Here is a 14314-nt window from a genome sequence, read left to right as displayed (position 1 = left end):
CAAGGGTAATTCTACGCGGCTCTTGTCTAACGTTATCCACAACGGAAAGAGAGATGAAAGAGATGCTTTACGTCTGTAAGAAGTGCACATTTATTTCGAAGGCTGCGATTTATGCGTGCTCTATTAATATACAATAAAAATATGCTGCAGTAGCACCTCACATAGTAATTTCTTGTAGTTGTTCCTAATGTGCGGCTAAAACTCTGTTTACATACAGTAAACATTACAAAAAATTCAATACCAGTGTTTTGCGCAGTAAGCATTCAGAAATTCCTTGAATGTTGTAAATACGAAATTCGAAAACAGCCATTGCCGCGGCAGATTTGGTGGTATCCGCAAACCCACACACGCACACACTTTAAGCAACATATCATCACCCATGCTCCTGCCATTCGCTGAAACATTCCACAATGCATGACGATGCTTTTATGGTCAATCACCTTTGCTGGTGACGGTTTCCATTTGAACGCTTACATGAATTCACACAGTAATCGATGTGCCGTCTGGTGGTTCGCTGCAGAGCACTCACTCAGTCATGGAGCAACCTTACTCGCAGAGACTCGGCCTATAATGAAGCTCCAAATATTTCCAATGCTTGGAGCGGCCCCAATAGCCTTGTGGTGCAGATGTTGTGAATCGCATTTGTTCTGCTTTGCGGCTTTGCGTTAAGATTATGCATGTGGGCCGTCACATGTATTCACAATACGCTTATTCTTCGAGCTGATCGTTGCTGGCATGGCCTGGAACAGTTCGACTTCTCTTAAAACAACATCTTATGTTCTCAGTACACGTAGAGAAGACCAAGAGAGCCTTACGGGGTATGCACGGTCGAAATCTTATATGCTATAATGCGTAGCGTATCACTGCACAAACCTTGGCAATGCTTGTATAAAAGGTCCGCGGAGCTCCCCTGGGCTCTTGTACAGTAAATTTATCTCACTGCGGTGAACGATCAGTCAAGAATGCCAGAAGTGACAATCTGCATCAGCCGCCTTTCGCAAATAAGAACTTTTCAGTTTTCACCCCTTCCCATCCCCTACCCCGACAATGTAATAAAAAAAAATTATACATTCTAGACAACTGCAGCAAAAAGTTTGAAACGCTGCAGGTGGCCTTCTAAAAAAAAAGTATTTTATTTAGCCACGGCATGTATCTTTCAGCCGTCGGTCATATTTCCCGGTAAAGATGGCCAGTTGTAATTCCAGTTTTCTTCGCACTGGCGCAAATAATGGACCCGAAGATGAATTCACCATTTTATTGCTTAGCTGACTTTATTTTATTGCTTTCTTTACGTAATTTTATCATATCTAAATCTAAATGTTCAAGTGCCTTCCAGACGTACTTCTGTCATATATGGGCCACGCTGCGAAGAGAAATTGCTTGCTGCGTGTATCTCGGTTACACAGTACGGACAAAGTAAAAAAAGATCATTTAATAAATAAAGGGGCACGAACGGACACATTGTGGGCACAACGGCGCGCGAGCTTCAACTAAAGTTAGATAACGGCGCAACCAGCCCGACAACAACGAGTTACGTTAAGGAACTTCACAATAAGTCTGTATAGGAGACGCAGACAGAAAGAAAATGCATCATCCCCGTAACAAAGAAAAGTAACGTGGGGGGCTCACCTTCGGAAGCCAACGGGGGCCAGTCAGGTTTTCCACAGTAGTGTATTTCCGGACTCATCCGCCCCGCCGAGCGTTGCAGGCACGCTATAGTTAGCACAGCTCTTTCGGATGAGCGCCGCGCCGCCTGCACTGCGCGCTAATTGGCGTAAATTTGCTTTTCAACGTCCGAATCCTCGTCGCACAAGCGCCGAGCCGAGCGCAGCGACGCGCTGCGTCATTTTCGACGCCGGCGCGCGCGCACAGGTGCTGCATAGCGTGCTTAGCGAAAGCCGCAGCGTATATGCACCCAGTCGCGCTGAGCGACGTCATAAAACATCTGTGCATGGAGACCGCGCGGACGCGAGTATAATACGAGCACTGCTGCGCTGTCACGCTGGCGAGCGAGCGAGCGCCGTGTGCGAGCTCTATAGCTGCGCCTTTGTTAATACTTTGTGTACACGGACGCGACATGGGAGGAAACTGTATAATTGCCGCGCGCGCTCTGGCGTACATACACGCGATCCTGTTTCTTGTACATTTCTATTACATTTGTATCTATTTTCGTGAGCGCTGTTCGGTGTTCATTCAGGGAATGCGACCTGTGACTGCAGTGCGTCATTAATTGGCGCGTTGGTAATATTATATCTATACGACACGATACAGCCTTCTTTCCTCGTTATCTGTTACAGTGTTATCTGCGCTTGCAACACTGATTTCCCTCTCGCCGTTCACTAATACGCTTATCGTCAAGTTCGGTCCAGATTCCGGTCCTTTCACTGCCACAGTGTGTGAACACATACCTTGTTACACGCAGTCGGACATTGTCGAGCTCTGATTGAGACGCTTCATTGTGATCATTGCAAGCATGTAGGTCATAATAAGCAGGAAACTTTAAAGGGACAGAGGAGAGAAGGGGAATCTGCACTGCAATAGCGAACTACCCTTGTACAATAAAAGAAAATAAAAAGAGCTATATTTCCGTGAGAAGAGCCATTGATAAGCCAAAAAATACGCAAGCATTACCGAAAGAACAGTGGCGACGCGGCCTTGAAGTTTGCGCACCGCCTCACCATGACCTCATAGATCTTAACGTCTTCTGCCTGGGCCTATAGTGAACGCCCCATACAGATAGCACAAGGCCTGTGCTCTCCGATCCACGATGTCATGCTACCTGGCTCGACTGCATTGACATCTAATACGGATGCTCCCGAGTAAGCCGCCATGATTTTGACGTCACGGCGTTCGTCACGCCGGGCTTGGCAATGAAAACTTCGGGCCTAGTAACATGACGTCATAAAGCAGAGTGCACAGGCCTTGTGTTATATCTAGGTGGCGTTGGCCTATAGTTACCTTGTTATCGATAAAGACGGAGCCCATTGCAATCCAAAAGAGACAGGAACAATAATTAGCCATATATGTCGAGAATTTTGCTGAGACGACCCAAATACTGAATTATACTTTCAAACCCGAGACATCACACACAAGTGCCTGCGCTGGGATTACGAGGTGAAAAAAAAAAGAAAAAAAAGAACTTTGACTGGCATTACCTTCTGATAATCAGTCACTTCGGCGTAATGATCGAAAATAGAGTTTGCAAGAATATTTTTTCAGTTTAAATTGATTTAGTAATTCTCTTTAGTGTCTCGTTACCAACAGTACTTAGTATGCGACTCTGCGCTGCACGATACCTGTGCGAATCCATGAGCGAAGTTGTCTGGGAGCAAGGCACTTCCTAACCATCAGAAAGTAAGGATGTAATGGTGTAAGATGTGTGCTGTGAACGTATGCTGCCATATTGAGTAATATGTACTCGATATCGTGGTTTTCTTAATGCTCGTAGTTAAGATATCTTAAATGTTTGCCTTTAATACGGTGTCGCCTTCTGACAGGAACGTATCCGACATCTTCATCTCCTTGCTTCTGTAAACTTCCTCTTTTTATTAACTATTTCCTAAGCTTTACAATGCGCGCTGACGTCGCACGCTTCCTCCTTGTTTTTACTTAAAAACTCCTTTATCGAAAAAAAAAAATTGCTTACGCTGGCCTTCCAGTTTCGCCAATGCAGCGATGGCAAATGCCGTGAGCTTACACGACTTAAACTGCGTGTCGTCACACAGAGGCGACAGGAATGCATGCAGATTAGGCGGCCGCCGAGACAACGCGAACTTCGAAGACCACCAAGTATGCGATCACAACAATTCCCACAACGCACGAGGAGTTATTTATTACCGAGGCCGGCATATACGCAGATGACTCGGTGGAATGCGTTTCGCAGAGAGCTGATACCATTTTTACTCCGCTAAATGTCGCCAGTCACATTTCTTCACACGTCCCCGATTACTCATTTTGATCGAGACGTTTCCCGTCAGAAAATCAAAATAGCAAGGAGAATGACGATGACGCTATTGTATAGAGGAGTTAAAGCTGCATTTCGTCCATATATGCCCCGCGTCTTCTGGCGGCACATAGCCCACCCCCTGTATCCGTGAATAAACTCGCATTTCACGCACCGCGGGCAACAAAGGTTCTGGCGTGCTCTCGCATCAATCATCAGAGCTTAGACCGCGCTCGTTCGTACATTCGTGCCTGCTCGCATGATGTATAAGGCAGAGAGCGCACGAACCCCGCGTGCTTCCAGCAGCTGCCTATGTACGCAGCCTTTGCCACTTCTTTATTGTTATTAGTTCTTTTTTATCACGCCGGGAAGGAGAGACTCGCGCAGGGGGTATCAATTGCGGGACGCGCGGTGAAACAGACGAAATCGGTGGGCGTCTCTCCGTCGCGCGAAATTAATGCGGTTTAATTAGGTTTTCCAAGCGAGAGGAGAGATAGGCCGCTGGCAGCTGCTCCCGACTGAGCTAGGGGTGGCACGCACGAGCGATGCGTACACGCACGCATCGTACACGTATTACAGACGAGAGCCCGCACATGTACGACAGAGGCGATGCACGAACAGACGCACGAAAACGCACCCGGAGCCGCGAAGATGTTTAATGAATACGCGCCGTCGCTGGGCGTTCGGCGTAATAATCACTCGGCGCGACCCTGGCCCTCGGCTCGCGGCGTGTCGGCGCGGTTAACGACGCCAAGGGGAGGGGGGGAGGGGGGGGGGGGGGCGTTTATTGTGCCAGCTTTAATGAGAGCCACCTCGGCTGGGGGAGGGGGGATCGAGTGTTGCTCATTACTGGAATGAAGAACCCTCCTGCCAGGATGCCACGGCCACCATCTCTCTACCTTGCACAGCCTAAATTCCTCCCCTTTTCTTTTTCCCTTTCTGTTCCCTCTCCTTCATGTTCCCGATGAACGGGCGCACTAAATCCGTGCAGTGGTAAGCAAGTTGCGACACATGCCGAGGGAATCAACACTAGCACGTTTACAGTAGAACGCAAACGCCTGTTCATACTGCGACTCATTGCATACTGCATGCAGATGCACTACATGTTCAAAGCCAGCGCCAGCAGTTTCGATGATTCGATGTCGCGCCGCACTTCTTGCACGTCCGTCTGCTTATTTCGTTCATCAATGTAAACCACGTGGCGGATAGACTTGCGCGCAACATTGACGAACCCGGTGTCCAGATATAAGATCGTTTTCTTGGCCAAAGCTTTCACGCAGCACTGCATGACTTTAGCTTAAACGAGGCAGAGAGCAGAGGTGCTTTCACGGGAAGCTCCCACAGGTATGCGGTATGGTGGAGGGGGGGGGGGGGGGGTGCGAGGAGAGAGCGGTATCCCTCTTCCTCGTTGTTTTAATGGTCACTGCAGCTCTTACCACCCCAAATTGGATTACGCAAGAGACTACAAAAAAGGTTTATGGCACCAGCGCGTGCCACGGTGCAACGGCCCTCTCGTTTCGATCGATAGCGTGCTTCTTGGCGCTGCTGACCTCAAGTGTACCTGTAAACGGGATTCCATAACTTTCCTCGAACGCTTGCGCGGCCTTTATAAGCCCATTTGACGACGAGATTTTATCGCCCATCGTTGCTTTCGCGCGCAAAGTAACGTGCTGTAAGAAACCGGCAACAAGGTCCAATTACATGCTGTTGTATGTGTGCGCTTACCGCGCCGTTAGGAGGCGTAGTATGCAGGGCCTCCGCCTATGACGTCATTCCCACGCCGCGAGGGTACGGAATGCCAAGAATCCGAGAGCCACCTGAGAGCATTTATATCTGAGAGCATTTGACGTGTTGCTGAACCGGAGCGCCGGGGGGGGGGGGGGGGGGGGGGGTAAAGTTATAAGCGACAGATGCTTGCAGATGCTGTCAAGTCGATTAAATTACTTACCCCCGTATTCCGAAGTGCGCCTTGACTTGTGTGGCGCATGCTTGACGTGATCTCGATGACGCCTGCCCAAGGCGTCATCCCCGTGCTCAAGACACTCTATGCGTTCCCTTCGACGCGTTCACGTCAGGCGTTATTGTGACGAAGTTACAGTGACCTTAATCAAGTCAAGCAAACATGCACTACAAGTTAAAGCGCATTTCTGAATACGGGGGTTTGTCTGCCGAAGCTTAGCCGTTTTGAGATAGCGCCTTCCATCGAAGTATCTTATTCGGAATGCCAAACCTTCTGAAAAATTTTGGAAAGTATACTTTGGAACAAACCGCATCTGCCAGAAGAGGCAGGTCATCTGATTTGCCATGTGCTCCAAAGACAAAAATTAGGAAGACAGCGAAACGCAGATGATAACGTATTTCTTTTCTTTTTTCTCCGTGAACTTGCAATGGCTGCAGAAGTAAATGTGCAATAAGCGCTCATGAATTGACTAATCAAAATTGAATAAGTACCCTTTAAATTACTCACTTTAAGGCATATATATATATATATATATATATATATATATATATATATATATGCGTTAACTACTGCGGCACTGTGGCTGGTCAGTTCTCTGTAGGCATCCTTACGAAGTAAGAATCCTGAGAATAGCAGTAGCATTCATCCAAAAGTCTGTCCAGATGTCAGGTCCGGATAACTGATCAAAGTGAGTCACAAGCCGAAAGCAGACGACGCCTTTTTTAATGCTTATATCCGGTGTCGGCGACGGCGGTGTGACCGAGAGACAGCACGAAAAATGGCCGAGGGCGCGAAGAGTACAACACGTCAAAAATGCTCCTCGTGTTGACGTCGTTTTTCAGAGAGGTTCCTGTAAACAAAGTAAATTGATGGCTTTGAAGAGGGAATTTGGTACATTTCGGTCTGGGTGGGAATCGAACCCGGGCCCTCAGGGGTGCGATATGAGAACGCTTCCCCGACGACACGGCGGCTCCATGGTTGTGGTTGAATAAAGGTGTACCTAGTGCGTGTGTCATTGCACACGTCATGTCGCAGCCATCTGGCTGACTAAAGGTTTCACCAAAAAGGACTCTAATGCTTTCGCATTCCTACACGTAAGCAGTCGTAAGTGTCTCTGCCGAATTTTTTTTCATCAATCTCGGAAACTGCGACATCGGGCTATGCGTGCAGCATCATACCACGCCGCATCCTTCGTCTATACACGCACTACCTCCTACACGTACACAGACACGTATACGCACATATATACCTCCTTCACCGCTCGCGCCAAGGCGCGCCGCCAAGTCAACTCAACCGCGCAAGGGGTGCGCCGAAGCTATTAGAAACGCTAGCTTCCAATTAGCGATCGGAGCCAAAAACATAAATATTTGCTCCTGCATAAAACACGGCTTTCCTCCTCCTGTTGCTTTTCTCTCTCTCTCTCTCTTTCGTCGTCCGTTGCTTTCTTTTTTTCTGGTTTCGGCCCCATTTAATGGCCAATTCCCATCGGCTTCATCTTCCGCCGAACGCGAGAGTCCTTTGTGTCTCCCTCTACACCAGACTGGTGCTTAATTAACTGCCTCTCCATTCTCTCCTTTTGTGCGCCGTCGTTTTCTGCGTGCGCGCGCAGTTTGCGAATTGGCCGTCGGGGTGGAGGCTCCTGAATGCGATGATGAAGCGAGGCGGCCGAGGCGTTTGCCAGTTACTCGCGGCGGTGGCCGTATTGCCTGCTTTGTACGTACCACATACATGCGCGGCCGTTAGAGTCGTGATGTCTCGGAGCCGGAATTGCCAAACGTGCTGCCGCAGCCGAGTGTCTCTGAACGAAATTAGTTTCTCGCACTCGTTTCTGTTCATGTACCAGACAATTAAGCTGGCTGTTTGCGAGCCTTTCTGGCATTTCTCTGTTTCCTAATGCTTTCTTTCTTTCTTTCTTTCTTTCTTTCTTTCTTTCTTTCTTTCTTTCTTTCTTTCTTTCTTTCTTTTTTCCGGACTATCTCTGCGTAGTACGTGTGAAAAGATAAAACGTAAAGTACGCCCTCATGCCGCTTGCAGTGCATGTCTGCTTAGCGTTCGTTCGTCGCACCTGTAGTTACGCATACGTTGCACCACCAGTGGGCGTCACAATTCGCCCTTAAACAAATATTTGCAACAGTCTCTGCTTCCTGTGAACTCTGTGCTCCCTGTGTCTACATGTTTCAGTTCGTACTATTACTGCGAAGAGAGTTTTGAGTGGAAAGTAGGCCAGAGCCACGGTCGCCAAAGGCTTCATTTTGCAACAATATATTGCCATTTCCCACTTTTTTGCTGAGCTCGAGCTTCCTTGCATCACAGTGTTAGGTAGACGTCACATCGCTAAGATGAAACCGTGAAATTGACAGCATCCCGTTTACGCAATGCTTGTTAAGATAGAAAAATCAATTCTGTTGCAGCATTTTATCAACAATCTACACTTCGGAAGGATCGAAGATGGCTATCTCTTCCTGCTGAGAGCCCCCCCCCCCCCCCCCCAACAAAAAAAGAAGGAAACAAGTACGCTGCCCCTAAATTTCAACTAACCAAACAGATTCGGCGAGTCAAACGTAACCTCGCGATCCTGCATGTGTCTATCCAACGTCCAACGTTGACGGCCCAAGAGAGAAAGATACCAAGGTGGCATGGTGTCAATTTATGTTGCCATTGGTCACAGCTGTTCAAGTTGGTGGCTAGTGGCATAATTAATTATGATTACAGAGCTAAGGAAGACCAAACACGAAGCACGAAATGACGGTGCCCATCTTGTGCATTTCGTGTCAGCGTTTCGGAGGCCTTTCATAACGCTGTAACCATGTTTCGTAATTTAAATTTGCGTTTATTTGCGAAGGTGCGGTGACTACACGAAAACAAGTTTTCTTTCGAAACATCATGCGTCGACAAGCTGTAAGAAAGGTTTCTTTTTGTTTTCTTTTTCGCGGAACAGTGCTCTACATACGTGGTCATCATACAAGCTTCATGTGAGCCGCTTCCTGGGTGCCTTTATATATATAGTACATTTAGCAAGACAGAAGTATCAGCACTCACCCAGCCAGCAGCCATGGTCAGAAAAGTTTGGGATGTTTCACAAGGAAAGTGTCGCTATGCCCCAGTCACTCGCGGACTCAATGCTCATTGTGCACTATACCATCGTGACCTGTTCATCGTCAAGGCTGTTCGCGTCGAATAATAGTCGCAGCCAGCCGGAGATATGTATAATTTGCAGTTCAGCTGGCCGGAGGGAGAGAGAGCGACGAAAATATGGGAGATTATAGTTATTCAGGACTGAGACCTGTTTGCTACACTGCACTACGAAAAAAAAAAGGAAAGGATAAGAAAATATTTAGGGAATGAGAGAAATCAAGAGCTGATAATGTGCACTTGAGCCTCCTACGTGTTGGAACTCCCAGCATTGTGCCACAGGTGGCCGCTGTAGTTTCTATCTTCTCAAACGAGCTCGGTAAGTTCATCCAATGACCTTCCAATGTCTCCATGCATGTGAAACCGATACCACCCGCCACCAAACTTTTGACTAGAATCGCTAGGGCAGGGCTTACTAGCGCTAGGTACTAGATAATTAAATTAGTTTTTCATCCCGAAGCTGCGGAGTGGACGCCGTAGTGGAGGACGCCGGATAAGCTTTGATCAACTGTGGGTCTTTAAAGTGGATGTAACCTAAGTCTAAACCTGCAATGCTCAAAAACAGTTTTACACGAAGGAAGATTAGAACAGCACGTTAACTTCTATTTCTGCGCATAAAAAGTGCATTTGGGAGAAAAAAAAACAATGAAAGATTATTTGAGTAGAAACTTGATTAGCATATATTTAATTATTGATTATTGGTTTGCTGAACTATCCACAACCAAAAGCTCAGCTCGAGCATACCAAAAACGCTACTATATGTTACGCGGTAAGCTTCTCGAGCTTAAATCCGAATTTTGAGGCACAAAACAGCGCCAAAACTGATACGTTGGGCATTACAGGACTAAGCACATAAGCGTTTCGACATTCGGCCACAATCCAAAGCAATGACGAGTGAGCAACCGCAGTGCTTTCTATTTTAGTCTCCACGGGTACTTTGCATGGCAACAAAGTGTGGATGATTTCCTCAACTGCAATCCTTTAATGTGCCTCGTTCCACTTTGACGTCCTTAAGGACAAGTAATAAGCTACATTTATACAACAACGTAGTGAAACGACTTCGAAAAGCTCACCGTTGCAAAACAAGCCTATTCATTCAGCTGTACCTCGACGAACAGTACCTTTACAGTACAAAGAAATGTGGATCAGCACGAATAAAGAAATATCAGCGCAATGGGGTCCTTACACGTCATATTGTTCTGGGTTAATGTTATACCGGTGTACTGCCAGCACAATAATCTTGATGTCGTAGAACACTATAAAAGGTGGAAAAGCAACAAAACAAAGCTTCAACTATAAGAACTGCAGTTTTTAATGTATGCGATTGGTCAAGTTCTGCTCCCATGGCGCGATACATTTATTACGGGCTAGATGAAGTTCACTAAGCATTCGCAAACAAATCCACACCAGCCTTTCCTCTTAATTCAAACTTTTTCAAGCGAAGCTTGTATTGGCTTACAAGTGTCGGTGGCGTTGTAGTCACGCGGAAACTCACGTGTGGAGCATAGCCGCATGGCATATGCGGGTATGAGCCAGAGACAAGAAAGAAAGAAAGAGCAGGTGCGGGGAAAGCTGCTCCGGCGTCGGATCACGTGACGCGGGCTACTAATCAGGGTCGATGGGGGAACAGCGTAAAAAAAGCCAAAAAAGAGAAGAAGGGAGACACACACCAGCGCTGGTGTGTCTAGCCCAAGCCTCTACGGTCTTGTAATCAGGGTCGTTTGGTGTGTCGTGGGTATCAAAAGAGAAAGAAAAGGGGTTGGCGTGCGCGCTCCGTCGGGCTTTCCTAGCCTCAGATCAGTTTCGGCGTCCGGATGGTCCGGATGGGAATGCCGCGCGTTGTGCGTTCCGCCGAGGAGCAGGCTGCGTTTGAGCAACGGCGCCACGAACTCGCTCGGGAAAGGGCTCATCGTCGACGTGCCGATTCTAGCGTGAGGGCTTCTGAAGCCCAGGTGCAACGTCAGCGAAGAGCCGCGGACCCCGAGTTGCGGGAGTGAGATGTTGAGGCCAAACGTCAGCGTCGTCTTGCCCTCCAGGAACCCGACAACGGTGGTGCACGCCTCAGCAACGCTAGCGCCAACTTCCCCGGTGCGACGGTCAGGTTTCAACGCGAGTTTCTCAACCGGAACTTCGGAGCCCGCTGCAGTGCGTGTGACGTACCGCTTGTGGTTAGAGCACAACGTGGTACTGCTCAGTGCAATTCGTTCCGAGCAACACCGAAGAAACACACGACAAGCTTCGCTTACCCACATTTCCTCGACAGGGGAGGGACTGCTGTTTTTTTCTGTGTGTGTGTGTGTGTTACCGCCTTAATATTATGCTTCTTTGATAACACTACAGTTGTTCCCTCATACAGGCACGTATGCACTTCGCGCTTTGCGTAAAATGACGTCACGGACGCAGCTTCTGATCGTTGTAGTACCCTAACATGGCGAACACAATGACGTCATTGCCCCATATTATTGCGCGTACACTGCTATACTTTTTGACGATGATCGTTTTCACCGGATTATCACTGATATAGATTTGTCCATCGGCGCCTGTCACGCTGTAACATTTCTTGCTAACGCATTTTCTCGACGTACTAGTATCCCAAGATGGCGGCCACGATGACGTCAATGCAAACCACCGTTTGCACCGTCTTCAATTATCCTTGTCACAAGCTCGACACCGCTGCTGTTCGGTGTTTTCAGCATCTTTATTTTTGTTTTGTTTTTGTTTTATTTTTCCCTCCTTTTAGTTATTTCATGCGGAGAAGTCATCCCACTCTCTTGGCGGTGGGTTTTCTACAGATGTTTCCCATTTTATTATTGAAAAAGGAATAAAAGAAAAAAAAACTTTTTTGCCACAGGTGTCGCGTTCAGCTCGCGAAGAAGATAATTGAAAACCGCACTCCGGTAAGTGCGTATTTAGTTTTCGGAATTGTAAATATGCACCTGCCAGAGCTCCGTACGATTATAGACACATATGAGAAAATAGTACCTTGCTGCTTGACGATAAGAAAAGGAATGTTCGCTGTCATGACCTGCAGAGCGCAGCTGCAGATCTTGAAACTATATCCTCACCTACGTGTACTGAATACCTGTGCTCCGTTTCTCTCTCTCTCTCTCTCTCTCTCTCTTTCGTTTCTTCGTCAATGCATTGTTTGCCTCGAGTGGATGATACCGGGGGGCACGGGTGCATTTGATGACCCGTTGAAAGTCAGCGCAATTGAAGTGACCGAGGCTAATTTCATTCTAGATATCAGTGAGTGATTAGATCTTTCTGTGAATGCGAACGGGCTTCGATAAACACAATCAGATCAGCAACCACCTACAATTTCCGCAAAACAACGATATTAAATATCCCCGTTGTTACGAAGTCGCGTCTAACGCTGGAGTGTCCCCTCAATGACCTTTACGTGTCTGCGTTTATTCTAAACCAATTATTTCGCGATGCAGATTGAAGCACATCATCGATGTGGGCGTACAGATAATAGACTTAATATGACTAATGACAGATTAGAAGTAGCAACGCCACAATTTCTTCTTTTATCCCCTCCTTCTTGATAGAGCGAGAGAGATACAGCCTGCTTCTGTGACTTATTAGAAGCTCTGGCTGCGTGTTCCAATGATAGGTCGAATTTCGAGCCGAGATGACTCATTGAAGCAGACCGTACCACAACGCCGAAATTGGCGGAGCCGACTGGAACTCAGCATGACGAACTTCTTCCACACGCGACTTTCTTCTTCTTCTTCTTCTTGCCTTCTTTCTTTCTATCTTTTCTGTCTCCCAACTGGCCTGGTGACACCACAGACGTCGTGGTTGTCGCAGTAGTGTAGGGGGCACACGTGCGTGTGTAATGACAGAGCAGTGACAATGTCAAACAAAACGACGGACGCTTTTGTTTGAGCCTATACCGACACCCGCATTCATGTCACTAGCCGCCCCCGGCATGTTCAGAGCGCTATTTCTTCTGCACTGTTCTCACGGTGCTGGCAGCCGCATTAGCACACACTATACGAAATTGTATGCACTGTGGGAACCGCGGCGTTCCGCGGAAGGCGCGTTTCAATAATGGTTACCTTTGCCATCACGCGGCCAACAATAGCTTCCTCATCACACTGCCGCGATCAAGGAAACGGCTTCGGCATCGCAAGGCGGTAAACTAAATGGCCGTAGATACGTAGGAGAGAGAAATCAAGAAGAGTAAGTCAACCAGAGACGCGGGAGACGCATGCAGGGTATTCCTACAGCTGTACTTAAGCCGTCGAAAGCGCTTGTGCTTTAATCACTGATCTGGAGCCGTTGTTCCACTTCAGAAGACGATGCTCGCTCGTGGCGTCAGTAACTACTCAGAGATTACTATTGGAATTCCCAATTATAGTCAGAAAGCTTCAAGGATGTGATTATGGACGTCAACTTTCACCATCTTGTCAGCTCTGTTTGTACGAATGAGCGGCTACACCCTCTCTCATATGGATTCAAAACCCCAACATTGCGTAATTTTACAACATGCGGAATATGGCAGCGCCCAGAATAGCAGCCCCGGGTTGCCATACAGGACGTTGACAAATTTCGCCCAATTGTCGAATTCGCCATCTTTACAGCTCTTATTGGCCCACAGCATGCAGGCCCAAAGGGCTGCTACGGCCTCTCCGATTGGCTCAAAATGCCGCAATTGCAAAATTTAACAATATGGCGGAATTGGACAATGTGCAGAATCGGTCCGTTCCCGTGTAGAGCTGTTGAAGCTCTCGGGTGCCTTACTGCAGAGAGTTATGTCCCAGATAAAACGTTTTGGATGCGACGTCACCGCTTTATTGCGGCCGGGCAATTTGGTTAGCTTCCGTAGATGTATCGATCGAGTCGTATGCGAAGTGAAAATTACTGATGGCGAGTGTTATAGGAAAGCCTGCCAGTACGGGGTGCATGAAATGCAATGGCTCGCCTTGCGCTTCAAAGCGATCGGCACCATGGGGCTTCCTTGTCAACACCACACCGTCGCATTTTTGCTGCTATACAGATTTGCGCCTACCTCTTGGTTATACACACAAGCGCTATATAGCAAGTCGACAATGGTACGGGGTGTGCGCCAACTCTCCTCCGTGAAACTGCCATTGCAAAGGCAGGCGCACGAACTTCGATCAAGCGTATAAAAAGGCGTGGAGCGACCGTGCACCACACGCACGGCCGGAGGAAAAACGTGGGGAGGTGGAGGGGGGCGGTAACGAGGCTGAATGACAACCGGCAGCCCTGCGGGTCACGCGCGTATTCCGGCCGGCCGCATACGACGCCGC

The 14314-nt window shown here is 47.9% G+C and overlaps 1 protein-coding gene across 2 annotated transcripts in view; it reads right to left on the bottom strand.

The window, feature by feature from the left end:
* LOC119441922 (homeobox protein aristaless) overlaps nucleotides 1-14314 on the bottom strand; it is a 126460-nt gene that overhangs the window by 79232 nt on the left and 32914 nt on the right. Inside the window, exon 1 of one of the 2 annotated variants that reach the window (XM_037706586.2) lies at nucleotides 1630-1894. The exons of the other annotated variant lie outside the window; for it this stretch is intronic. Coding sequence (XP_037562514.1) covers nucleotides 1630-1687 — 58 coding nt within the window. The 5' untranslated portion in view covers nucleotides 1688-1894. Of the gene's footprint in view, nucleotides 1-1629; nucleotides 1895-14314 lie in introns of those variants that run through there. 2 annotated transcript variants of the gene reach the window in all.

The sequence above is a fragment of the Dermacentor silvarum genome, chromosome 2 (genome assembly GCF_013339745.2).
Source record: "Dermacentor silvarum isolate Dsil-2018 chromosome 2, BIME_Dsil_1.4, whole genome shotgun sequence".
Classification (NCBI taxonomy): Eukaryota; Metazoa; Arthropoda; class Arachnida; order Ixodida; family Ixodidae; genus Dermacentor; species Dermacentor silvarum.
This window is presented reverse-complemented; position numbering and strand designations above follow the sequence as displayed.